General features: G+C 44.0%; 1 protein-coding gene across 1 annotated transcript in view; it reads left to right on the top strand.

Annotated features, from left to right (window-relative positions):
• The window catches only part of LOC310648636 (BAR/IMD domain-containing adapter protein 2-like), a gene marked incomplete at its 5' end in the record, with an annotated part of 31,532 nt that extends 8,840 nt beyond the window's left edge, over positions 1 to 22,692 (top strand). Inside the window, 11 exons of the mRNA XM_083376587.1 lie at positions 761 to 822; positions 1,077 to 1,148; positions 2,623 to 2,760; positions 8,909 to 9,061; positions 14,720 to 14,911; positions 15,188 to 15,410; positions 15,592 to 15,793; positions 17,685 to 17,756; positions 18,777 to 18,945; positions 19,679 to 19,719; positions 21,668 to 22,692. Coding sequence (XP_083232713.1) covers positions 761 to 822; positions 1,077 to 1,148; positions 2,623 to 2,760; positions 8,909 to 9,061; positions 14,720 to 14,911; positions 15,188 to 15,410; positions 15,592 to 15,793; positions 17,685 to 17,756; positions 18,777 to 18,945; positions 19,679 to 19,719; positions 21,668 to 21,740 — 1,397 coding nt within the window. The 3' untranslated portion in view covers positions 21,741 to 22,692. The remainder of the gene's footprint in view (positions 1 to 760; positions 823 to 1,076; positions 1,149 to 2,622; positions 2,761 to 8,908; positions 9,062 to 14,719; positions 14,912 to 15,187; positions 15,411 to 15,591; positions 15,794 to 17,684; positions 17,757 to 18,776; positions 18,946 to 19,678; positions 19,720 to 21,667) is intronic.
• Positions 22,693 to 26,251: the final 3,559 nt, after the last annotated feature.

Genomic DNA, 26,251 nt, shown 5'->3' with positions numbered 1-26,251 from the left:
AGTTGAGGATTATCTGTATATTACCTCAGTGGTCCCCAGTCTTTCTAGCTTGCCAGCCTGGCCTGGCATGACGGGGGTGAGTGGCACACACACACAGCTTCATTTGTGCAAGCGTTGTGTGCACACGCCCTCCTCTCACCTGAATGGAGCTTCGTGTGCAAGCAAAGGGTGCCTGCACTCGCGCACGAAGCTCCATTCGCACAAGCGGAGGGCTGTTGTGCTTGTGTGTGAAGCTCCACTTGCATGAGTGGAGGGCGCTCACGCACCAAGCATCATTCCCGCAATTGGAGCTTTGCACACAAGCGCAAGTGCCTTCTGCTTGCGAGTGAGTTTCACATGCGCAAGCTTGCCCATTTCTCCCATGGCCTTAGTAGTGGGCCGTGGCCTGGGGGTTGGGGACCCCTGTGTTAAATTTAATCTCTATGTACCATAAGTAAAGTATGTAGATTACGGGTTGCTGACTCAAGGCAAAATGTACACAGCTTTCTCCAAAGTTCTCTGGAGCAGGATTTCTCAGCCGTGGCAACTTTAAGCTGTGTGGACTTCAACTCCCAGAATTCCTCAGCCAGCATTAAAGTTGCTGAGGCTGAGAAACCCTGCTCTTCAGCATGAAAGGCTTGCTAGTTCCAATTGAAAGCTGTTTCTTCAGGGAATGGAATTAACTCCAAAGGAGATTACCCTGGGGCAGGGTACAAAAAGATATTTAAATGTGGAGGGACTTCTTTGGGTGCATTAACCCTTCAATTGTCTTGGCCTTCAGGTGATACCTTGTTCCAAATGGCTGAAGTCCACAGGCAGATGCAAGTACAGTTAGAGGAGACGGTGAGTATCCATATGTGATATTAGCCCAGCACCAGATCTGCCCATATTAGATTAATAGCCTGCTTTTTTCTGGCTTCACATTCTTCTTATGTCCTAGATTAGACCTGCAGGCCTATTTTCCCCAGTACCTTCTGAATGTCTTAACAGCCATTTCTGGAACCCATAAGAGAGGGGGTGGGGGGAGGGAGAAATACAGATCTCCCTTTGTTTGATTGTCATCTGCCCTTTTCTGCTTTCCCATCCCTTGTTCTTAGCTGAAATTTTTCCACTCTGAGATGCTGTCCCAACTGGAACACAAACTGGAGCTGGATATCAAGTATCTGATGGTAAGTAAAAAGATTTCTCTGCATCTCCTCACTGCAATTTCAAATTTGTCTCTCTTCCTCATTATTCTATATTTTACCCAGTTCATAATGGCTGAATTCACATAGCCTGCTGTCATAAAGCATGTTGACACAATGTGGTAAGCCAAAACTAAACATGGCTTAAAGAGAGCCCAGCTTTAAATTTGGGGTTTCTTAGTGTAGGAGAAGAGCAGACAGAGCTGGGGTGGGGGTGGGAGGGTGGAGTTAAGCATGTCATCAGCTTGCATTCCCATAAAGTACTACCAAGTCCAACCCCTCTTGACTTCCGTTGACCTTTATCTGGCACCAATTTTTTCTTCAACCTGTGTTGACCAGATTCTTGTGGATAGGCTTGACTAAATGTCCTATGCTGTAACCTTACAAACGGTCCTGATTCTTTGCACCTGACACTTAAGTCAGCCAGCATGCCTCAGGGAACTCAGTTTTCCGAATCTAACAACCAACACATGTACTGGATTTCGATTGTTAGAATCTCCCTGTCAATTAAAAGTCTGATCTGTCTGGAGGACACCAAGTTGTGAAATCTAGCATCTTGATTTGGCATGGATTTTGATTCCCCACCATATTAGATACAACTTTCTTTCTTGTCAACATTCAGGTAGTCCTCGCTTAGTGAATTGGCAAAGCATCACTTAGGATTGGAATTGGAATTGGAATTGGCAAAGTATCACTTAGGACAGACATGTCAAACACAAGGCCCGGGGCCCAGATCCGGCCCACGAAGTGGTTTCATGTGGCCCGCGAAGCCATCCTGGAAACAGTGAGGGAACAGCCCCCACTGCCTTGGCCCTGGCCCAGAGACCCTCCTTCTACCAGAGACCCTCAGATCTGTCCCACTCCTGCCCAGGCCCCCATAGTCACCCTTGATGCGAACAATGTAGAGTTGGCCATGCCCACCCAGTAGGCCATACGCACTCTAGCCACGGCCACCCAGTAGGCCACGCCCACCCAGGCCATACTCACCCGGCCCCCTGAGGGCAACCGCAGTGCTGATGCGGCCCTCAATGAAATTGAGTTTGACACCCCTGATTTAGGATTTTACTTTCTCATTCTCTATGAACTCTCCTTGTCACAAATGACAATCATGTCACCCAAGGATGTTGTGTATCATAAGTGTGAGGATTGGTCACAAAGCCTTTTTTTCACCGTTGTAACTCTGAACAGTCTCTAGACCAGGCATGTCAAACTGTTGGCCTGCAGGCCGGATGCATCATGATGAAACTGCGCCCTCCCCATTGCCAGCAATGGGGAAAAAGTCATGATACGTCGCGAGTTTGATATGCCTGCTCTAGACATAGCAGTCAGAATTATCTGCTTCTGGTTAAACAGGATTCAAATCTCAACAGTAATTTTGGAAACACCTGTGCTTTGATGGGTAAACCATGGGGTACCCTACAACTTCAAAGCTTGTTCACCCCATTTCCCCAACTTCTAGGCTACTCTGAAGAAATACCAAGCAGAGCATCGTGCCAAAGCCGAATCAATCGAAAAGTGTCAGACTGAGCTGAAGAAACTGCGCAAGAAATGCCAGAACAGTAAAAACCCAATGAAATATGGGGATCGTGAAGTGCAGGTAGGTTTGAAGGAGAAGGGAAGGGAGAATGACATTGCAAGAGGAAATTGCTCCATTCCAAGCATCCCCTAGGCCAGGGGTAGGCAACCTCGGCTCTTTTATGACTCATGGACTTGAAACTCCCAGAATTTCTGAGCCATCCATGAGTCATAAAAGAGTCGAGGTTGCCTATCCCTGCTCTAGGCGCTCAAACACTTTTCACCCAGAGATCTGACAGAGACATGACAGACTGGAAGCTCCGTTTGCATGCAACGGAAGCATGCAATGGAAATGGAAGCTCCGTTTCCAAGCATCCCATTTGCATGTAGACAAAGCTTCCAGTCTCCGTCAGGTCTCTGTCTGGATGAAAAGTGTTCCAGTGGTGGCGGAAAGGAGCTGGTGGGAGGAGCAGGAGACAGGTACCGCAAACTTTTTCGTGCCGAGAATGAAAGTTTCTGGGGTCTGTGATCTCGTGAGAGTTCAGACACCCATTCTCTGCCTGAACTCGCGCCATATTATGGCACCCAGGAGCTTCCGTCAACTCTCCCTCAAAGGCAAACAAACCGCAGCAGAGAGGAAACAGATATTTTCAAGGAAAGTGAGTCCAGAAGGGCAGGATGGGAGGGGGGAGCAGTTGTGAGGAACAGGTGCGGGGGAATAGGGCGAATGTTGCAGAGCCTCTGCAGTCGTTCGTAAGGGAGAACGACTGCCATGGTGCTGCATTTGTAATTTGGGGACTTGCTCAGGGATGTTTATTGCATAACTTCGAACGGGTGCTAAGTGAACGCTCGTAACTCAGGGATTATCTGTACTGTTATTTTAACCACCAAATTGAGAATCAGAAGCTGTGCCCTGTAAATGTCAACACAGGTACTTACGACCAGTTGCTTAGCAACCATTCGAAATTACAGCCTACCTGAAAAAGGAGACTTATGACCCGGATCTGAAGTTCTGGCAGTTGACCCCCCCTCTCCAGTGATGTGGCCGCATTTCTGGGATTCAGCTACGTGGCTGCACTTACAGTCATTTGCAACATTCTGTGGTCACGTGACCGCATCTTATGCAGTGATGGGATTCAAATACGTTGACCAACTGGTTGAACACCCGGTTTTTTGCATGGACGTCGCTTCCGGAAGTCCATTCTGGGGCTGGGCCTTGCGAAAAAGGGCTAGGGCAGGGGTAGGCAACCTTGGCTCTTTTATGACTCATGAACTTCAACTCCCAGAATTCCTGACTGGGAGTTGAAGTCCATGAGTCATAAAAGAGCTGAGGTTGCCTACCCCTGGCTAGGGCTTCAGCCAGTTCGCCGAAGTCAACAAATAATTAGCTACTGGTTCTGCTGAATCGGTGCAAACTGACTGAATCCCACCACTGATCTTATGACAATTTCGCTGAAGTGTTAAAAACTTTTGGTTTGGGGGCAAAACTCTGCTATAGCAAACAATGGGTTCCCTTAATGACTGACAACCCCTCCCCCCCAAAGCCGTAAAATTGCTTCAGGCATGTGAACAATCTGCTTTACAACCCTAATAATCATAATGGGTAGGTTCAATTGTGGTGGTAACTTGAGGGCTACCTGTAGAGCATTACATCCAGCTGTGTTTTCCTGTGCCTTGCTACCAAAGAAAGTTATGGTTGAACTCATGACTTTATGGCCATGACATGATTCTAGCTGTGAGCAGCATAGCTCTTCCTTACACCATTCCATGCTATGGCAAGAAAAAAGTCGACAGGTTCATCAGCTTAGAGGTTAATTCAATCTCTGGCATCTCCAAAGGCTGGAATGGCTCCTGTTTAAATCAATATAGGCCACCTTTTTCTAACTGATGCTATGTCAGTTCATAAACTGATTTACAGCAGTGCTTCTCAACCTCAGCCACTTTAAGATTTGTGGACTTCAATTCCCAGAACTCCCCAGCTAGTCATGACTAGCTGGAGAGTTCTGGGAATTGAAGTCCACACGTCTTAAAGTGGCCGAGGTTGAGAAACACCAGATTTACAGTAACAAAATGGCTACCTTCATAGAATGCAGTGGACCAAATCCAAACCAAACACATTTATGGTTCAGTGGGGTTCATGTGAACCAGGCCAACTGAAAGCACCATTTCTGATTAATAATTGTTAGTGTTACAGACTATAGCTTGGTTTTATTTATTCCACACCATTTTCCTTTGTATCGGTAGGCTCACTTTTATTTTTATTTTTTTATTTTAATTCCATTTATATCCCGCCCTTCTCCGAAGACTCAGGGCGGCTTACAAGCTTAGCAGTAGCCTTCATTCTATGTATATGCCTGCTTATTAGGGTTTTCACACACACACCCCAAGCGGCATTATTACAAAGTCAGCTTATTGCCCCCAACAATCTGGGTCCTCATTTTACCTACCTCGGAAGGATGGAAGGCTGAGTCAACCTTGAGCCTGGTGGGACTCGAACCTGCACTAATTGCAGGCAGCTGGTGTTACTTAAGGAGGCATCAGCCCACTGCTCCACCAAGGCTCATGCATCGTGCTCACACCACATATTTCCCTGCACAACACAAGAGCAGCCATTAATATGGATCAGCAGTGAGGACACGCATGACACAGTAGCATAAAAGTACGCCTTCTTCAACCTGTCAATCACCAGATGTGTTGCTTTCAGTACTTATAACCATCAGCCAAAAAGGCCATGCTGCTTAACAACTATAGGATGATTCCAGCACATCTGGAGAGCACCAGATAGGGATATGCTAAGCAATTCTACAAATGGCATGTGCAGAGGACTGTGGTTTACAGTAGCCATTGCAGTACTACCTATATGAGTAGTTTCGGTGTACATGATAACCACTAACTTACAAGAGGAAGTGGGTTGACCCTGAAAATAAATCGGCAGAGAGAGTTGAATAGCCACAGATGCTAAATAAATGCTATTAGATGCTAAAACCCAGACAGCGCATAAGCACATTTTCCCCCAAATATACTCTTATAGGCATGTACAAAGAATATCGGTTTGTCGTATCCTGTATCTAGTTAAGACATCTTAAAAGGATATGCTGCATTTTTAAATTCTGACAAAATTTGAGGCCTGCGTTGTCCTGGCACTAAACGTGCAAACTGATGCAATCTGGATGCAAAAAAATGGTATGGGGGGAAATGCTTGAACAACTGGGTTTCTGCAAACTTTCAGAGCGGCCTCTTCCTCTCAGCTGTGCATTAGGAATTGCTGTCTTCTTCGGTGTAAAAATGAAACCTGGCAGCTGTTGCTCCCTCCCCTTCTTATGTGCGTCTGGGTCACTGCCTTCTCCTTGGGTTGCTGTCTGGTCCTGAAATTGGGGTCACTAAGAACAGTGAGGTCTTGAAAGGGTTTAATATTCTGTGGCCATTTGGAGCTTAAAGAGATAAGCTCTGCGGAGGGGCTACCTGTGAAAAAGGAAAAAAAATGACCCTGATGCACAGATTGTTTTACACACCTGCCCACAAATGCACACACAGTTTTGCATACAATGTCCATTGAACAGGCACTTGTTCTCGTGCAAGCCATTTACAAGCTCTGTTCTTGTGCAGAACATTTTCAAGCCCTGTTCTTATGCAGAACACTTATAGGCCCTGTTCTTGTGCTAAAGATTTATAGAGTATTTGCTTTGCTGGAGCCCTGCAAGTGTCCGTAGTGTTCCTTTTTGCACCACCATTTTATCACAGACAGTAACTCCTCAACTGTTCGGCTCCAAACTTTAAAGGGGATGGATGCAGTCCTAGAAAACACACACACACACACACACACACACACACAAAACCACCCAACAACCCAAAAAGCAGGCCAGAAATTTGGTCTACTCCACGGTATTGCAAATGCCGTACACCAGGAAGTAGGCCACTCACCAGTGTGGGCTTGTATGTGCCGGGTGTGCCCAGGCTGGCAAGCTGACAGCGTTCATCCTCCATTCACACTGTTTCCTCCTGGCTCCCTGACTCACTCTGGGCCCTGCATCCTCTATTTATCTTCCCTCCCCCCCTCCTCCCTTCCCCATCCTGGGAATCCCCACAGCAAGCTTTGGGCTCCTTTTGTCAACCTTGTTGCCACAGTAACCATTACTTCAGGATCAAGGCCTGCTTCAACTGGGGGGGGCGAGGAGAGCAGTAAGAAAGGGGCACAGGATAACCCTTTATTGCCCGTATCTTCCGAGATTGCCCACTGCCTGCCAGCCTAAGGTGCTGATAATGGAGAATCTAGCACTTAACACAAATCTGAGCCTTTTCTTCCTTTTTATTTTATTTTTTTATTTTTTGTGATTGGGATGATACATGCAGGACATGCGGAGGCTCCGCGAAACCTTTTAGGGTGCGTCTTCCGAGAATGCTTTTTTAAATTATTTAATTTTAAGGATGGTACCAATAAAGGAGAATATTTGTAGCTCAGGGTTGAAATGGAGGGTCCTTGGTGCTCTCTGAGCTTGGTTATTATTTTATTTTTTTTGCAGACGTTTCATTACCCAAACTAGATAATGTCATCGGTGCTTCTGATGCTCCAGAGTGAACTGGTGATGTTACCTAATTTGGGTAAAAAAAACGTCTGCAAGAAAACAAGCTTAGAGAGTTAGAGGATCCCTCATTTAAGGATGGTGTCAGAAACCAGGGGGTTTTGCAGCCTTCTGGGGTTTTGGACCACAGCTTCCACTCATCATCTGTGCACAAAGCAGCCATAGATTGTGGGGAAATCTAATGCATCTGGAAAACGACAGACTACTTTTCCTAAACGGTGATAGCTGGTCTACAATAATAATCTGGAATACTGCATCTAAAAGTTGTAGAAAATCCTACTTAGGGCTCTGAGGAGCTTTTCAGAATCTCTTTGCCAGGGAAGGAGTTGTGCTTTTGTAAATAAAACTTGAAAGTCTGCCACTTTGACCCTGAATGTCGGAGAATGTAAGGACTCTTTTTTTTTTGTTGTTAAACCATATGCTGGTGATAATGATATGTGTGAGTCATGCAATGTGCTAAGGATCCAGTATAGGCTTGAACAGAAAAATAGGGAGAAATTATGTCTGGTAAACATAAAAATCTGAATATAAGATAGAATGTTTTGGTTTTGGCCTTTAGGACAAATTGCAGGAGTTGACCAATAAAATATTGCAGATAAGGGGGTGGGGTGTGGGAAAGGCTGTAATAGGAATTCAGAATTGTGTATGAAACAGTAATAATATCATAACAGCAATAATAATAGGTATATTCTACTTATATAAAGCACATTTTAACCTGCTGTCAGGGGGCTTGACATTGATAATAGCAAAAATTCTTATTAAGATTGCTGAGTAAAATACACAAATTATTTAGACATACCAGTGTAAAGATGCCTTTGAGTCAGACTCAGCTCATGGTGGCTTCTTAAAACTATGCAGACGTTTTTGAGAACAGTTTGAAAAAGTCCCATTTAATTTCCAGCCAAAGTTGAGCTTCCCTTTGCTGAAACAAGTTATTTAGAGCTCCACACCTATATATCTGCACATTAGTAGGGCTTACCTCTTAGTAAAAGTGTAGAGAAAGAGGCTGATACCACCCAAACCATTTAATTCTGCTGCAGATATTGTGAATTTAAACCCAATGCACCGGAAGAGCAGCACAATAGGCAAGATTGGTCCAGTATATGTTTGTATCATTTTGTCTCTGAGAGGTAGGCATTATTGAGCCTGCTGCCTCCAAAGATGTGGGGCATGCTGGCTGGGATTCTGGGAGTTGTAGTCTCCACACAGGTGGAAGTTTCCTGATTGAAGAAGATTGATGTTTGGGGTACCCAGATTCTATACAATGGGGGTATCTTCAGGGTGTGGTCAAGAAAGTTGTGATATTGGACCAACATTGTTAATCTAAGGTCCAATCTTCTTAAAAACAGGGGGAGTTTTGATTGCACCATTGTGGACAACATCTAGACCAGTGTTTCCCAACCATAACCATTTTAAGAATACCAGCGCTGTTCTTCTGTCATTGCTGGCTAGGGTATTCTGGGAGTTGAAGTCCACACATCTTAAAATGGCTATGGTTGAGAAACACTGATCTAGACTTGCATGACCAACCCTGAGGACACTACCTGCCATGAAGCATTGCTCTTGATTAAACAAGATGGCCATTGTCTTGTCTCTGAATCATTTGGGAGGTGTTTTCTCTTTTTCTCTCTCTTTCTCTCTCTCCCTTAGTATGTGGAAATCATGAGCACCAAGCAGAGCGAGCTGGATCGGTTTGTGGCAGAAGGCTACAAAGCAGCTCTGACGGAGGAACGGCGCCGGTACTCGTTTCTGGTGGACCGCCAGTGTGCTGTTTCCAAGCACTTCAGCAATTATCACAGCAAGGTGAGCTGCCTCTCTTTTCCCTCTTCCCCTCCCTCCTCCCAACATATGCTTTGGGCTCAAATTCACCCTAGACCAGGAGTCTCCGTGGACTGGTACTGGGCCATGGCATGCCAGCAAAGCCCCATCTATGGGATGCAGGCAGCACACAAAACCACACACTCTCCGGTCCATGGAAAAAACCTTTCTCCACAGAACCGGTCCCTGGTGCCCAAAAGGTTGGGGACCTCTGCCCTAGACATCCTCCAGCAAAACTTGGAAACAAGGACTCCTGTGTGTGTTGTGGTTCCATATTTGCAAGAGAGGTATCAGAAAAACTTTAGTTGTCACCACTATCCGGCCTTTTATGATAATATCCCCGTGGATACCTCTTCTTGCAATGTGGAAGTATAAAATTCCCCATTGCTCTTCAACCAGTGCTCTTCAACTTACAACCATTCATTTAGTGACTGTTCAAAAATTACAGCAGGACTGAAAAAATGACTTATGACTGGTTCTCATTGCAGCTTCTCTATGGTTACAGTGATAAAATTGCATCCGGCATATATTCTTAATGGCTGCAGCATCCCAGGGTCATGTGATCACCATTTGCAACCTTTCCAGCCAGCTTCTGGCAAGTGAAGTTAATAGGAGGAGCTGGATTCACTTAATGACTGCCTGATTCACTTAACAACTGCAGTGATTCACTTAACAACCATGGCAAAATAGGTTCTAAAATGGTTTATAACTCACTTAATAACTGCCTTGTTTAACAACAGAATTTTTTGTTGCAATTGCGGTCATAGGTCAAGGACTATTTGTGGAATCAAATAAGAGGGAAGGCAACATGAGAATCCCAAGATGTGTTCTTGATTCCCAGAGGGAAAACCAAAAATACATATTGCTGCTTGAACTTCTAGAGCAGAAATGTCAAACACAAGGCCCGGGGGCCAGATCCGGCCCACAAAGTGGTTTCATGTGGCCCCCTAAGCCATCCTGGAAACAGTGAAGGAACGGTCCCCGCTGCCTTGGCCCTGGCCCAGAGACCCTCCTTCTGCCAGAGACTCCCAGATCTGTCCCACTCCTGCCCAGGCCCCCATAGGCACCCTTGATGCCAATGATGTAGAGCTGGCCATGCCCACCCAAGTAGGCCATACGCAATCCAGCTGTGCCCACCCAGTAGGCCACGTCCACCCAGGCCATACCCACCCGGCCCCCCGAGGGCAACCACAATACTGATGTGGCTCTCAATGAAATTGAGTTTGACACCCCTGTTCTAGAGGGAACGGTGGGAAATAAATACAGACTTTCTCTAAAGTAAAGAAAAAATTAGATGTGTCAAGGACATTTGTTCATTCAATGTGAATGGCACAGATACTTTCTGCTAGGGGTGGTGATAATTACTGAGACTACATCAGGTTTAATTTTTCCTGCTTTCTGAAATGCTGAAGTAAAATCCTCCCTTGTAGCTCCTGTTGCATGGAATGAGATTGTCTATTAGCACAAATGGATCCCTTCCCAAAACTTATTCTAGCTTCAGTGGAAAGTTTTCCTCAGGAGCCCAGCAAACCTGTTTAACTAATACATTAAAATTCCCTTCCCATAGTTGTCTCAGTTACACACACAAGCATATCTTTCAGCTGAGTGTTAAATGAAGGGATACATTAACTCCTTGCTCTAAGTTTCCAGGCCATATGACTGTGCAGCTAAACTTCCTGTCAACACTTGGAATCAAAGGCAAGCAGAACCCAACACAACATCTTCATTCCTCAAACTAGGAAGCAATTGTTCATTAACAGAGCTCAATGGATTTTCTGCTGTTGGCAAGTTTTAGAGAGAAAGGCTGGGCTTTTCAACCAGTGGTACGGGTACCACCTGTGGTACATTGGCCCCTGGCAGGTGGTACACGACCATCCTAGAAAAGTGGTAGCGGGGAAGGGGAATGAGCTGAACCGGTGGCAGCACCACACAAGCCTGAGCGGGAGATGGCTGGAGCTGCAGGGCTGTCAGGGCTCAGCGGAAGCCCCAGAATCAGCACCAGGCTCCAGCTGGAGCTCGGCACTGATCCTGGCGCTTCTGCTAAGCCCAGAAGAAGCGCCGATCAGCTGGAATGTTGCAGCATCTCCAGGGTCTTGTGATTTACATTCAGATGCTTGGCAACTGATTCATATTTATGACGGTCACAGCGTCCCAGGGTCATGTGAAGTGACCAAAACCTGCTGCAACCACCCAGCAGATGGGGGGGAATAAAAACCAAACACCCCCACCCCACCCCACCCCCGCTGCCAATCCTCAACAGAAATGCTCACAACAATGAAAACCTCGGACAGGAGGAAGAGCACCGCCAAGCAGGCAGGCAGGTGTCTTGGTCGGCTGTGGCTTGGGGGGCACTTTTTTCAGTGCCATTGTAACTTCGAACAGTCACTAAGCAAACGGTTGTAAGTCAAGGACTACCTCTACATCACTTTTTTCCTTTTTTTTTTTTTGGTCATCACGTTTTTGACACCTTGCAAGGCGACTGGTGGTCCTCAGATGTTGCCATATCCTAAAAGTGGTACAATGGATGAAAAGGAAAAGCCTTGGTATAGATAAAGGAGAATGTAGCTCAGGGTTGAAATGGGGGGTCCTTGGTGCTCTCTGAGCTTGGTTGTTTTCTTGCAGACATTTCATTACCCAAACTAGGTAACATCAGTGGTAGTAGGGAGTTGGTTTTGTTCTCTTTTTATATATCTCTCTACATGGGGCTGCCCTTGAGATCCACTCGGAAGCTTCAACTGGTGCAAAGTGCAGCGGCACGGACACTCTTGGGAGCCTCCCGATACTCCCATATCACACCTCTCCTCCGTGCGCTGCACTGGCTTCCAGTTGCCTTCCGTGTGAAGTTCAAGGTGCTAACAATGACATACAAAGCCCTACATGGCATGGGTCCGGACTACCTACGGGAGCACCTTCTGCCAATGTCAGCACCCCACCATCCTGTGTGCTCCCACAGAGAGGGCCTCCTCAGGGTGCCACCGCTCAAGGAATGTCGGCTGGTGGCCCCCAGGGGGAGGGCATTCTCAGTGGGTGCGCCAGCCCTCTGGAACAGCTTACCAACCGAAATCCGGATGGCCCCCGACCTCCGCACCTTCCGGTGCGACTTAAAAACTTACCTGTTCCAGCAGTCCGGCCTGGCCTGATAGCTCTAATTGGGGTCCCAGTTTGTTTTTTACTATTGTTTTTTTCACTATTGTTCATTCTGTATACCTACCTTATTCTGTACACCGCCCCGAGTCCCTCGGGAGAAGGGCGGTTTATAAAAACAAATAAATAAATAAATAAATAAATAAATAAATAAATAAATAAATAAATATCAGTGGCTTTGTAGGTATTAGTGGAAGTGGTCTTGGTGGGTTTTTGGTTGGGTTGTTTACTGTTGGCTTATATGGCAGTTCTTTGATTGGGTTATTGTTCACTTCTTGATTGTTGTCTGCAAGAAAACAATCAAACTTAGAGAGCACCAGAAACCCCTCAGAAAGGGTATAACTTGACTTCCAGTTTGACATCATGGCATAACGAGCGCAGAAAGATGGGGCTCTGTCTTCTGTGTTCAATTTCACCCTGCTGGGGACCCTATAAAGCAGGAGTGTCAAACTGCCGGCCCATGGGCCAGACACGTCACTGGGAAACCACGCCCACCCCAATGCCGGCAATTACGAAAAAGCTCCGATACGTTGCGCGATGTCACGTGACATCACGAGTTTGACATGTCTGCTATAAAGGGTCGAAAGTCACCCCGAAGAGGCGACGGAGAAGGAGGGGACCCTCGTTGATTGCGGGAGGGCAGCAGTCTTTCTGTTTGATCAAGAAAGCCAATTGGCGGGGAAAGATTGGCTACATTCGTGTGGCCAGTCAGAAGCTTCTGACAACCGAAGAAAAGAAGCATTAACCAGCAACTTTTGAGCAACATGGATGGAACTGGGTGAGACCCTATCCTATCTTTATGACTTTAAGACTTTTTCCTGGCAAAAAATTGCCCCAAAAGCAGCTAATTAATTGCTTGGGGGGAAATAGAGAAAATTACAAGATTAATTTGAAAGCAACACACATATATAACTTTGAAATTTGATTGATGAACAATTTTTAATTGCTCTTCACCCCTCTGGACAGAAAGGATGTCTTTTACATTGGACAGAAAAAATTTGAAAAATTCAAATTTTTCTTATATTTCCTGAGGGGACAGTTAAGGATGGACTGATAGGCCAGCAGGATAATTGGGAGTTCAAATGACAACTGACTGAAACTTTTTAAATCCCTAAATAGATTGGACTATAAAGATTACATACAAAAATAAAATGGATGTTCCATATTTAGCTTCAAATGGTAAAAACCATCCCTAACATCTGTCCCCAAAGTCCCCAGCTTAATATACCAACAAGAAAATGTTGATGAATTTCAGAAAGAAATTCTTTCTACGTTAAAATCAATACAAGAGACAATTACCTTAGCTCATGATGAGACTAAAAATAATACACAGGAGATAAAAGAACAGTTCTTTAATCTAAATCTGCAAACTCAGAAAATGACTACAAAGAAGGAACTAGCAACCCAGAAAATAGAAGGAAAATCAGAGGAAACAGATCCAAAGATGGAGGACCTAAAGAAAGAATCTAACAGACAGACTCAGACAAATGAAGAATTAGAAGATGTAGTGATAATATCAGAAATGGAAAAGATATCTTACCTGTCAAGATCTCAGAACACACTTGAGGATAAGAAAGAAGAGCTGATTGGAAGATAGAGCTGTTAGGACAATTGTGGGAAATTGGAGAAGGAGGGAGGCTGTTTAATGAATATCAATGGGCCGAGTGTCCTTCCAAAAATACTTTAATCAAATTGTCTTTCTTATTCTAAACAATATACACAAAAATAGAGGAAGAATTACTTGATGATTCAAATGCAATTACTTGGAAAGTTAGTTGGCAAAGGAAGAAAGCTAGAGTAAGACTGAAGAAAAAATAGAGGTTTTCACCCATTAGATGGGATATTATACTATTAATCAGATGTTTGAACTGGGATGAGAATAGATAATTGTTAGAAATAGAAGTATTATAACTAGAAAGATAGGATTTATAACTAGAATATTTTTTGGTATGAGAAGGGAAATATGAAAATGCTAAGAGGGTTTGAATAAGGGAAGCTTTTAGTTACCCAAATATAACTTATTATGAGAAATTATAAACGAAAGAGATATTTTGAACACTGATGGGAAATTAATTTCTTTTTAAAAAGCAAGAAAAACAGGATATTAATTGAACAAATGGATATTAAGTGCAAATGCAATTAAGATATATTTTGGTTAGAAAAGATATTTTAAACCAACATTATTATTATTAGGAAAATGTAACAAAGATGTTGATACTCAATTGTATATGTATTAACAACAATAAGAATTGTTTTTGCCTAATGTGGAAAAATGTGTAGTACTGGAAGAAGAGAGGAAGCATTGGATGGTGTAATATTGGGCCTAGATTGAAAAAGTTAATATGTACCACTGAATTACTAATGGACCTAGGACAACATGATGTTTATTAAGTTCTTATGATTGTAAAAGTAGAAAATTAATAAAATATTTATATATAAAAGTGTATAACTTGGCTAGCTGAAAAGATGATCAGACCACCATCATCTCATTTGTAACAGGTGCGGGAGCTGTTGGCAGCCAGACTGCCCATCTGGCAAACGTCGTGCACCCAACCTACTCGTTTACCTGAACGGGCATTGGCTTTGGTCAAGCTCACAGCCAACAACACCACAGCTGGCATTTCTGCTCCAGCCATGGATCCCCTCGTGTCCAAGACCCTGGAAGAGCCTTTAGAATTGGGACAAAATCATGTGAGTGTTTGTGGGTCAGGGCTGATAAACAAGATGTTAGCTTTTCCGTTTGCTTTTAGTGTTTGGGTTCGAGTTTCTAAAAACCATTGAGGTTTCCAAATGGCAGCTTCTGATATGGCCTGGAGCAGGAATGAGGAGGGACTTCCTGGCCTTTAGGTCATGGAAGACACATTTCTTCTACAGGGGAAAAACAAAGGAAGAAGGGATGCTTTTGAAAACCTGTATGAGATGTCATCAGTGCCCTGCGTTTATTCATTCCTAACTTATCTCCTATAGCGGACTTCAATCCAGGAAGGAACATTGCTGCTAAATGGTGATTTGCACCGAGGGCGGGGATCCCGTGACTTCAATCACCTGCCAGTCAGTGAGTCCCTCACCACCACCACCTCAGGTCTGACCCCCACCCAGCCCACTTCACAAATCAAGATTGCTGACAGCTACTCTTGCACTCTGCCAATGCCACGCAAGATGTCGATGGAAACTCGCCTGGCAACTGTAGGTGGGTATTCTGCATTGATTCTGATTTGCATCCCGTTCTGACTCCATCTTCAAGTTGTGAAGGTTGAGAAACATTGCTTGAATGTTTACTTCGCTTAAGCAGAAAACAGCAGGGGAGAAACATACCCAACCTCTCAGGAATGCCATTAATTTCCGCCTATTCTCCCCACCCTTTCTCGCAGTCGAGAACAAGACCCTGCCCCGCATTAATCCTCTTTCAATCCTGCCTCCACGTTCCGAGCGTCCGAGAGTCCAGGCAATCTTCTCACATTCGGCCGGAGAGAACAGCACCCTTCTCAACTTCCAAGAAGGAGACGTCATCCTTTTATTGGTGACTGAGGCGAGGGATGGCTGGCATTATGGGGAAAACGAGGCAACCAGGATGTGAGTGTAAACCTCTCTACCCCTTTGGCCCTAGAAAAGCTAGATTACTGCAGCTAGTCCTCAGTTTACAACCAGTCACTTAGCAACTGACTAAAATTATGACAGACTCAAAAAAAAAAAGTGGCGGGGACTTACGACCGAGATCTGAAATTCCAAGGGTCAGGTGGTCACGTGACTGCATTTTGGGTGCTCAGCAGCACAGCTTCATTTATGACCATTTGCACTGTCCCGCGGTCACTTGATCGCATTTTACAATAGTTTTGCTTAAATCTGCTAGTTACTTCCAGTTTTTGGCACTTTACGACCAGGGCGGTTTGCTTAAACAACCACTGCCAAAAAGTCATACAGTTGTTTTTTGCAACTGTTATGACTTATGACCTTCATGGTCAGGCGCCATTACGATTGTAACTTGAGGACTATTTGTATTCTCTTTCCCATTCGTAGGATGGATCTCTCCAATCAGTGTGTCTCTAGTTACAGGGATGCGGTGGGCAACTCAATTATGTGGGTCATGGCATTTAGATAAAAGGGTTCCAATATTAAGGGAGAGGGTCCCATCAGATTGGAGAAGAGGCACAGCTCTCCAGCTAAGGGATTCCAGATAGCTGCCGGGGATAAGAAAGAGCACCAATCACAGTGGGCAGTCCTGGCTAAAATAAATGAAAAAGTCAACGTGATTGTTATTTACTTATTTAGAGAAGTTATATGGCCGCCCATTTTCTTTCAGTGACTCTAGGCGGCTTACCAAAAATGAAAATCCAATCTAAAAAGAGTAAAAACAATACCTCCCACCCACCCCACCCCCGGTGACAACAAGCAATCAAACATGCCACTGGATGGGCTCCATCCCACTCTGGGTTCTCCAGGCCCACTGGCAAAACCAGGTCTTCAGGGTCTTGTGAAAGAGTCTCAAAGTGGGGGCCAGTCTAATTTCCATGGAGATGAGTTTCCAAAGGGAAGGGGCCACCACAGAGAAGGCCCTTCTTCTGGATCCAGCCTGAGGAGGGGTCCTGCAACATCCCTTCTCTCCCCGCTCTGGTGGGTCACGTGGATGTGATTGCAAACTTGACTGAGTTCGCACATTACTCTTAAAGCCAGAATGTGCTTTGGTTTTGGCTGAGCAAGCTCTGGCAACCAGCCTACCGTAGTTTCTAAATCAAGATTGTGACTTGATATTAACCTATCCCTACATCCAATCATCCCAAACCCATTTATTTATGATAACTTCCTCTGAGATAGTTTGAGCTGAAAAATTAGCAACTGGTCCCGAAGTTCTTTGTGAAATCTGTGGTGGAGCAGGAATTTGAATCTAGTTCTCTTTGCTCTTAGTCCAAGATTCAAACCACTATCCTTGATTCTCCTCTGTAAAAATTCAGGCAGAGTGGGAGTAAGAGTTCTGGGTTTACAAAGACTGCCTAAATTCTAGCTTTCCGCCTTTCATTACTTTATTCCTTTTTTTTTAACTTTAACACTGGGTCCAATTTGACGCTTCCCCTCCTTCAGATGAAGGGAGAACACAAAAAAGTGGTTTTGTGCTATTCTTTCTGTCTTAAATATAGAGCCTTGGTGGAGCAGTGGGCTAATGCCTCCTTAAGTAACACCAGCTGCCTGCAATTAGTGCAGGTTCGCGTCCCACCAGGCTCAAGGTTGACTCAGCCTTCCATCCTTCCCAGGTAGGTAAAATGAGGACCCAGATTGTTGGGGGCAATTAAGCTGACTTTGTAATAATGCCGCTTGGGGTGTGTGTGAAAGCCCTAACAAGCAGGCATATACATAGAATGAAGGCTACTGCTAAGCTTGTAAGCCGCCCTGAGTCTTCGGAGAAGGGCGGGATATAAATGGAATTAAAATAAATAAAATAAAAATAAATATCTGTTTTTCACATTTTCAGGAAAGGTTGGTTTCCATTTTCCTACACCCGACCCTTTCCCTCAGCTGAAGGAGCTAACAAACTACTCAGCAGGTAAGTCCTGGCACCTCAGTCTTGCAATTTGTTGTCCTCGACTTACGACTGATTACTTATCAATTGGTCAAAGTTCCAACAGGCCTACCTGGGGTTACTTACCTTGTACCACACTGGGTACAGCCATTTGCAGTGTCTCACAGTCACATCAGTGCTTTTTGCTTCCTGTTTTTGACAAAGCCTCACCCATGGTGAACCATGGGTTCGCTTAATGACCACGGATTTGCTTGACAACCACAGTAATTCGCTTAGCAACTGCCACAGAAAAGGTCATAAAACCAGGTCAGCCACATGATCGACCTTTTTTAGGACTGTGATGAGTCAACAACTGTGATGGGGAGGCTGCATAATGGTCATAACTCAAGGACTGCAGAGGCAATATATATCACATGGGCATAGGATACCTCCATCCTTTGCTATCGCAGTCCACATGGCCCTCCCACTGGCTGCAGGATCAATCAGTGCCTGCTGTATGGGTTGATCCAGAAGATGGAAAAGCTCCTTTTCCTTTCCATGTTAACAGAATAACAGAGTTGGAAGAGACCCTGGAGGTCATCTAGTCCAACCCCCTGCTCAGGCAGGAAACCCTATACCATTTCAGACAAATGGTTCTCCAGTCTCTTCTTAAAAACTTCCAGTGTTGGAGCATTCACAGCTTCTGGAGGCAGGTCGTTCCACTGGTTAATTGTTCTAACAGTCAGGAAGTTTCTCCTTAGTTCCAGGTTGCTTCTCTCCTCGATTAGTTTCCATCCATTGCTTCTTGTCCTGCTTTCAGGTGCTTTGGAGAATAGGCTGACCTCCCCCCTCTTCTTTGTGGCAGCCCCCCCCTTAAATTAAAAGTGGCGCATGCCTTGACATTCAGTTTCCCCTGACAAAAAGAGTTGGATTAATGGAATATATCTGGAAGGTTTGGAGCTAGTCTTTAGACTCCCTCAGGAAGCAGTGTGTTGTCTCAAACAGGCAGGCATTGGGGGAGAAACCCTTAGCAGAAATCCTCACCTGTCCTTTGTCTCTCATTAGTGGCTTCCTTCTTAGCAAGTTGAACAGTAGCAGCACCGGAAATTTGGATCGAGCTGGATCTCCAACTGCTGGACCCGATGGGGAAGATGATTTACAGTTTGGCCCTTCAGCCCGTATCAGTGCGCCTCGACAACGACCTTACAGCATGCTAAATCCTGACCTGTCACAAGTGAGTTTCAAGAAAGGAAGGAAAGAAGGAAGGGAGGGAGGGAGGGGAGGGGAGGGAAGGGAAGGGAAGGAAGAGAGTGGAAGGAAGGGAAGGGAGGGTGAGATTCAAGGTGCTGGTGATGACCTATAAAGCCCTAAATGGCGAGGGTCCGGGATATTTGAGGGAACACCTGCTCCCTTCGTCCAGTGCGCTCCCACAGGGAGGGTCTCCTCAGGGTGCCGCCGGTTAAAGACTGCCGGTAGGTAACACCCAGGGGTAGGGCCTTCTCAGTGAGTGCGCCTGCCCTGTGGAACCAGCTGCCTGCGGAGCTTAGGACTGCCCCCAACCTCCGTTCATTCCGCCGGGACCTGAAGACCTGGCTCTTCGAGCTCTCTGGCCCAGGCTGAGAATATTTTTAATTTTAATTTTAACTGGGTTTTAATTTTCTCAGGGTTCTATTTAATCTCTTTTAATTTGTTTTAACGTTTGTATTGACTGTTTTTTAAATGCCCTGTAAACCGCCCTGAGTCCTTCGGGAAAGGGCTGTATATAAATCTAAATAAATAAATAAAAAGGAAGAAATGGAGAAATATGAGAAAAGGAAGGAGGGAGGGAGGGAAGAAAGAAAGGAAGGATCCGTATTTGTCCATTGCCATCTGTAGGTAGTGTCCGCTGTACAAGAACCTAGATTTTGTGCACGAACAGAGAGGATCCCTGTTGAAAATGAATGCGCGTTTTTTTTCTTTTTTTCCAGTTGGCAAATGAGTTTGGAAGTCCATCTGCCTCTCCTTCAAGGTAAGAAACCACCCGTTATCTCTCACTTCCATACTTGTGGAATCTCTTGTGGGCCCTGGTCTGGCATTATCTTGTGGATCTGTGCTTTAGAACACAGAATTCACCTTTACGTGATTGGGTCCTAGTTCCGTAATTCTGGTTTTATGACTCACCACTGAAAGTGCAAAAATGTATTTCCTAGGCGAAAAATTGAACGTGAAAGTAATACGCCAGCACTACAGATCTAAGGCCAGCTTAAAACCCTTTGTCCTGAATGTGCCGATTTTATACTGTAGCTGTAGGTTGGTTTTTAGTAGTTTTTATTACAAGCAGTTAAGTAACACAAGCATTTGAGAGGCTTTATAATGAGAGAAAATTATGCTTGTGCAAAAGTACCCAAAATACATAACCCACTTTTTTTTGTAACAGAGGTAGTCCTTGTCATATGACCACAAGTGGGACCTGAATTTCTAACGTTAAGCAAGGCAGTTGTTGAGTTGCTCCCAGCTTTACAACCTCTTTTGCCACGGTTTTTAAGCAAATCACTACAACGATTACATGAATCAAGCGATCATTCACGTGAGGGTCGTTCAGGCGGTCATTAAGCGAGTTTGGCTTCCCCCGTTGATTTTGCTTGTTGGAAGTTGGCCAGGAAGATCACAAATGGCAGTCACACAGTCTTAGAATGCTGTTCCATCGTAAATGCATACCGGTTGCAAAGTGCCCAAATTCAGACCATGTGATTGTAGAGATACAGCAGTGGTCATAACTGCAAGTACTGGCTTCAGTACTTTTGTAACTTTGAACAGTTGTTAAACAAACTGAACAAATAAACAAATAGAAATAGCACTTATATACTTCTTCACAGTGCTTTGCAGCACTCTGAGCAGTATATTTACAGAGTATATTGCCCTCCCCCCACCATCTGGGTCCTCATTTTACTGACCGGAGAAGGATGGAAGGCTGAGTCAAATTTGAGCTGGTCAGGATTGAACTGCTAGCAGTTGGCAGTCAGAAGAATTAGCCTGCAATACTGCATTTTAACCACTGTGCTACCATGCAGTGGTTACTCTATAAAGCAAAGGATTTTTCAGGAAAGTGGGGTCAGCCAGGGAACTGCTTGCTGACAGAGTTTCTCCTGGAATCATTTTTCTTCACTGTTCCAGTGGTGGGGAATGATGACCCTTTAATGACTTGTGGACTTCAATTCCCAGAATTCCTGAGCCAGCTACGTTGGGTCAGGAATTCGGGGAGTTGAAGTCTATAAGTCATAAAGGAGGCATTATTCCCCGCCTCTGGAACTTTAGACATTAACCAGTGGCCTTATGATTCCTCAAGGCCAGTGGTTCTCAACTTTTTCTTCACACGGATCCCCTTTAGATACCTTTTGTGGCCACGGACCCCCAAGATTTAACTCACGATTTAAATCATAACATTTCTTCAAGCTTCCACGGGCCCCCTGTGACAACATTGCAGCCCCCCAGGGGTCTGTGGGCCACAAGTTGAGAACCACTGATCTAGGCCAGTTTTACTGGTCTTTTGGCCATCAAGCTGTTTAGTGCTTTATGTTTGAAACATTTATTTATTTATTAAAAAAAACTATGCTGTGCAACAATTCTAACGCTGGTGAATTGAAGAGAAAGCCAAATAAACAAATAAAATGTGGGGAGCTTTACAGAAATCCCTTCGTCTGATAGGATACAGGCTATTCTGCCCCATTCTGGCTTTTTGTTAATGATTTTGTTGCATTAGTCTGTGTCTGCGGCAGCCTCTCCAAGACACATTGTCAGCTCCCAACACCTGCTGATTAGGAATGATAGGGGGTGGGGGTGGAATTTAATCAATCTGGAAGCCACTAGGTTGGGGAAGGTTGACCTTAAGGCTAGCAGTATTATCTTTTCAGCTTCAGAAAGCTCTCTGAAACCTGGGCCTACCCATCTCACTCTGCCTCTCTCCTCTCCCCTTGCAGGATCAATCCCTTTGCTCACGTGAAGCTGAAACGTACGGTGACCAATGACCGCTCAGCCCCACTCATCCAGTGAAACGTGCAATGTTAAGTGGAGAAGAGCCCGCTGCCCTGCATTTCTTCCTTCTTTCCCTCATCACGTGGCCTTTCCCACCTAATACGCTGCTTCTGGCTCGTAGTAAGGTTTCGCATGCCAGGCTGGCCCAGGCGTGCCACTCTCCCTAATGGCATAGGAAAGGTCCACGGTCTCGACGCACAGCAAAAAAAAAAAAAAAAAAGGCTTCAGGTTTTTGTTGGTATTAGCAGTTCCAGGATGGGAAGGCAAGCTAGCGGCAGAAGGAAAGTAACAGCCGGAGAGGAGACATGGTTTGGGTGCAAGTGACGGAGGCAGATGTGTAACAGTTGGATAAACAGGCAGGAGAAGGTTGAAGGATGTGGGACAGGTGGAAAGAGGTTAGATGAAAGGAAAAGGAGAGAGAGAGAAGAGAGCTGTGGATGGCATGTTACAGAACATTCGGATGAGGAGAAATTCAGCGAATGTGGGCCTCTGAATGTGATTCGTGTTTCCTACAACTCAAAAGTTTCCACTGATCAGACTCTTGTTTTTGTTCTGTTACCCACTTTGACTAAAGTGCCACTGATTTGGTGGTAATGTGCTCAGGAAGAAGGTAAGGGTAGTCCTCGACTTACAGTGATAATTGAGCCCAACATTTTGGTTGCTAAGTGACCCATTGCTTAAATGAATTTTGCCCCATTTTACGCCTTTTCACGCCATACTTCCGAAGTGAATCGCTGCAGTTCTTAAGTTAGTAACCCGGTTGTTAAATGAGTCTGGTTTTCCCATTGACTTTGCTTGACTAAGGGGATGCTACAACGGTCGTAGGTGTGAAAAATGGCCCTAAGTCATTGTTTTCAGTACCACTGTAACTTCGAATGGTCACTAAACAAACTGTGGTAAGTCGAGGACTGCCTGTATTTTGAAACCTGAATGAAGCTGTGTTTAAATGGACAAGCTAAGGTGTTGTGTTTTTTTTAATTCAGCGGGTCTTAAGTGTATCTCTCTTTAGAGTCATTTCTGCTCAGCCAGCTGAGTAACTGACTGACTGCAGTTATCATCTTATCACCTGGGTCAGGGGTAGGCACCCTCGGCTCTTCTATGACTCATGGACTTCAACTCCCAGAATTCCTGAGCCAGCATGGCTCAGCTTGGAAACCTATCTTTCCCCTCAGCATGGCTGGTTCAGGAATTCTGGGAGTTGAAGTCCATGAGTCATAAAAGAGCCAAGGTTGCCTACCCCTGACCTGGGTCATATGAATTTTCCATTCCTCAACAAACTTCTACACTTATCATTACATAAGTCATAAATAAACATGTGGCATGTGGATTTCCAATAGTAAGTCCACGCTAATCTTTTCAGTGGTGTAGCACTAAGAGATGTTGATTTGAGACTACAAAGGACAGGGAAAACTGGTTTAGGAGCGTAAGAGAGAAGTGTAAGAAGAATTGTTAAACCTAGGAAGATCAAATTCAAATTTGATTCAAATTCACACTTCTAATATACACTGTCTGATATTTCATCACTGAGTTATATTCAGCTACAGGTTCAGCTTACTTAGAAAATTACTTGGAAGTGATTATGAACTGGTTGTATCGAAAAGCATCAGATCTGAATAAGTATGAAAGGTCTTACTGTGGTGTTAGTTTTGTACCGGCCTCTTAACGCATGAAAATCACCCATTTCTATTATACAGTTATCATATGTTAAACATATAAATGTGAAACAGCTCTGGGGAGATGAGTGAACAGTTCCATTGAAGAAGTAAAATAGCGTTACTCGACCTTAGCAACTCTTAAGACGTGTGGACGTCAACTCCTAGAATTCTCTGGCCAGGAAGTCTGGCTGGGGAATTCTGGGAGTTGAAGTCCACATGTCTTAAAAAGTTGCTAAGGTTGAGAAACACTGAAGTAGAAGATTGTAAGTTTTACAAAAACACTATTGATAGTTGATATGCTGTCTCTACATTCCTTGCACAATTGTAGGCATAGCTCAAGTGTCTTAACAAGGCATGGATTGTGGATTGAAAAGGAGCCAGGATTTATGATTAACTGGGTTCTCTGAATCTGAAGTGGGTCTGTGGTCCACGAAGTAATCCATGCTGCTAGTAGGTTTTGATTCCTCTTCAAACAATTGTTGAGATATTTTCATGGGGGGGAAAGCATATCTATATTATGAAAATGTTACCATTAAACATAGGCCACATATTTTGTAATTTATATTGTTTTCTGTAGTAACCAGAGGTTACTATGATATGCAATGGTTTAAAAATGTAGAGATTTCCCCCTGCTCTCCAGGAAACATGGGATAGGAAGAGAAATGCCAGAAGTCAGGACTTCTGTGCATGGAAGAAAGAAGTAGATTAAAGCAAGGCAGTTACTGATTTTGTTTAAAAAATGTGTTTATTTAATTTCAATTGCCAGAATGTATAATAAAGACAGTTATTCAGTAGTATTCTTGTCCTGGCAGACCAAACTGCAGGCATTTTGGTCAAAGCCAAAATAGAGTAATTCAGCTATATTGTCTGAAGAAAGAAATATTTTTCTCAGTGAGGAAAGGAAATGCCATCTCACTTTTCTTTTGCCCCTCACATTCCTGTCCGACTGACAAAGAACCCAGTCATTTAAAAATCCAAGTATGCCCCCTTGCAGGCTCAGCTATGCTATTACAGAATCCTGGACAGATTCGAGTAACGTGCTTACTGATCCTGTTTTAATCTTGAATGCGGTTGCATAAATAAGCCACAGCGGCCTTCTAAATAAATGCACAAGCTGTCCACCTTTGGTGAAACTCACAACTGTATAGTAAAACTGTGGCTTTGGAGCAACTGCCATTTGTTAAAAAAACAAAAACCAAGAGCTGAAAAATATCAGAACATCTTAGTTATCGGAAAGAAAACAAGATTGATATTTTACCAATGAATGAATACTCAAAGGTACTTTTTTTTCTTTTCAAAAGGCCACTGGATTGTTTTTTCCTTGAAGAAAAATAAAGACTTTTTCTTGAGGAAGAAACAAAACGTTTTCTTCTTTTTCCTCAAGGAAAAGACAATCCAGTTGCCTTTTGAAAAAGCACCTTTGAGGAAAACTGTGACCTGGATGACTGAGAATCTCCACAGACGTAATGAAAGAATAATTTCAGGTTTGGGAGGTATAAGGTTCACAGAGTTTTACAAAGCCATCTTCCACTTGTAGTTCACTTGCGTTTCATTATTTTTTTCTCATGTGTAAAAAAAATAAAATAAAACGAAGATGGCAAGGCAAGACTAACTAGATGGCTCGTTTTGAATTGCTAATTGCTAAATCCCTATAAGTTCAAAATTGAACCATTCGGTTTTCTTCCGTGATCCTGTTTACGAACATTTGCTTTGCTTTGCGGTACAGGTAGTCCTCAATTTATGACCACAGTTGAGCCCAAAGTTTCTGTTGTTAAGTGAGATGTTTGTTAAGCGAGTTTTGCCCCATTTTGCAACCTTTCTTGCCACAGTTGTTAAAGTGTATCACTGCAGGTGTTAAATTGGTAACACAGTTGTTAAAGGAATCTGGCTTCCTCGTTGACTTTGCTTGTCAGAAGGTCACAAAAAGGGGATCACACCACCCTGGGATGCAGCAACTGTCATAAGTGTGAACCAGTTGCCAAGCATCTGAATTTTGATCCCATGATCCTGGGAATGCTACAAAGGTTGTAACTGTGAAAAATGGTCATAAATCACTTTTTTTAATGCCATTGTAACTTTCAATGGTCACTAAATGAGCTGTTGTAAGTCGAGGATTACCTGTATTTAGGCCTCTTTCGCATCAGCACTGTTGTTCTCCCTTTTTCAGCTAGCAGTACTTGACAGTGTTCAAACTTAGCTATAATAGAAATGAGAGATATATTGAAAGAACAGATCAGCACATATGTTAGTTAGGCCCATAGAAAGAAATGGTTGGTGACTTGAATCCCTACTCTGTATTTCCAAAATCCAACATTTACTGTAAGTTGCAAAAGGTGTGGACATTGCATAGATTTGTTCACAGTTCAATACAAAGAAAAGGGTTTTTTTTTAAATTAGAGCCTCCATTTATATTTACTGTATAATGTCTGTAACTGGAAACTCCTTATTTCCTCTGCTCAAAATGTATGTGCTCAAGAGGCAAAAACAGGCACATATTTCTGGGCAGGATATATGCACTGGTTCCCATTTGGCATGTTGTTTCAAAAGCATGAAATACGAATCTATTTTGCCTATTTTTATTACCCATCAGATCAAACTATTTTCTGAAATAGTTTTACTATTGAATTCTGGAGAGCCAAATACTGTAATGTCAAGAGGGGGAAATGTTGAAAATGGAAGATCAGTTTAGAAATAGATTTGCAGATTAAGCACAGCAGCACAGAATTCTCTGCATAACAATATGGTCACCAAATGTGTGTGTGTGTGTGTGTGTGTGTGATTCTGTACACACGTATCCTGGATCTCTGAAGCTGGAAACTTGTGTCTTATTAGCAGCTCATTTTATCTTACCTAGGGCTAAAAAGTATACATTTA

Source organism: Vipera ursinii, assembly GCF_947247035.1.
Source record: "Vipera ursinii genome assembly, chromosome: Z".
In the NCBI taxonomy this organism is placed as follows: Eukaryota; Metazoa; Chordata; class Lepidosauria; order Squamata; family Viperidae; genus Vipera; species Vipera ursinii.
This window is presented reverse-complemented; position numbering and strand designations above follow the sequence as displayed.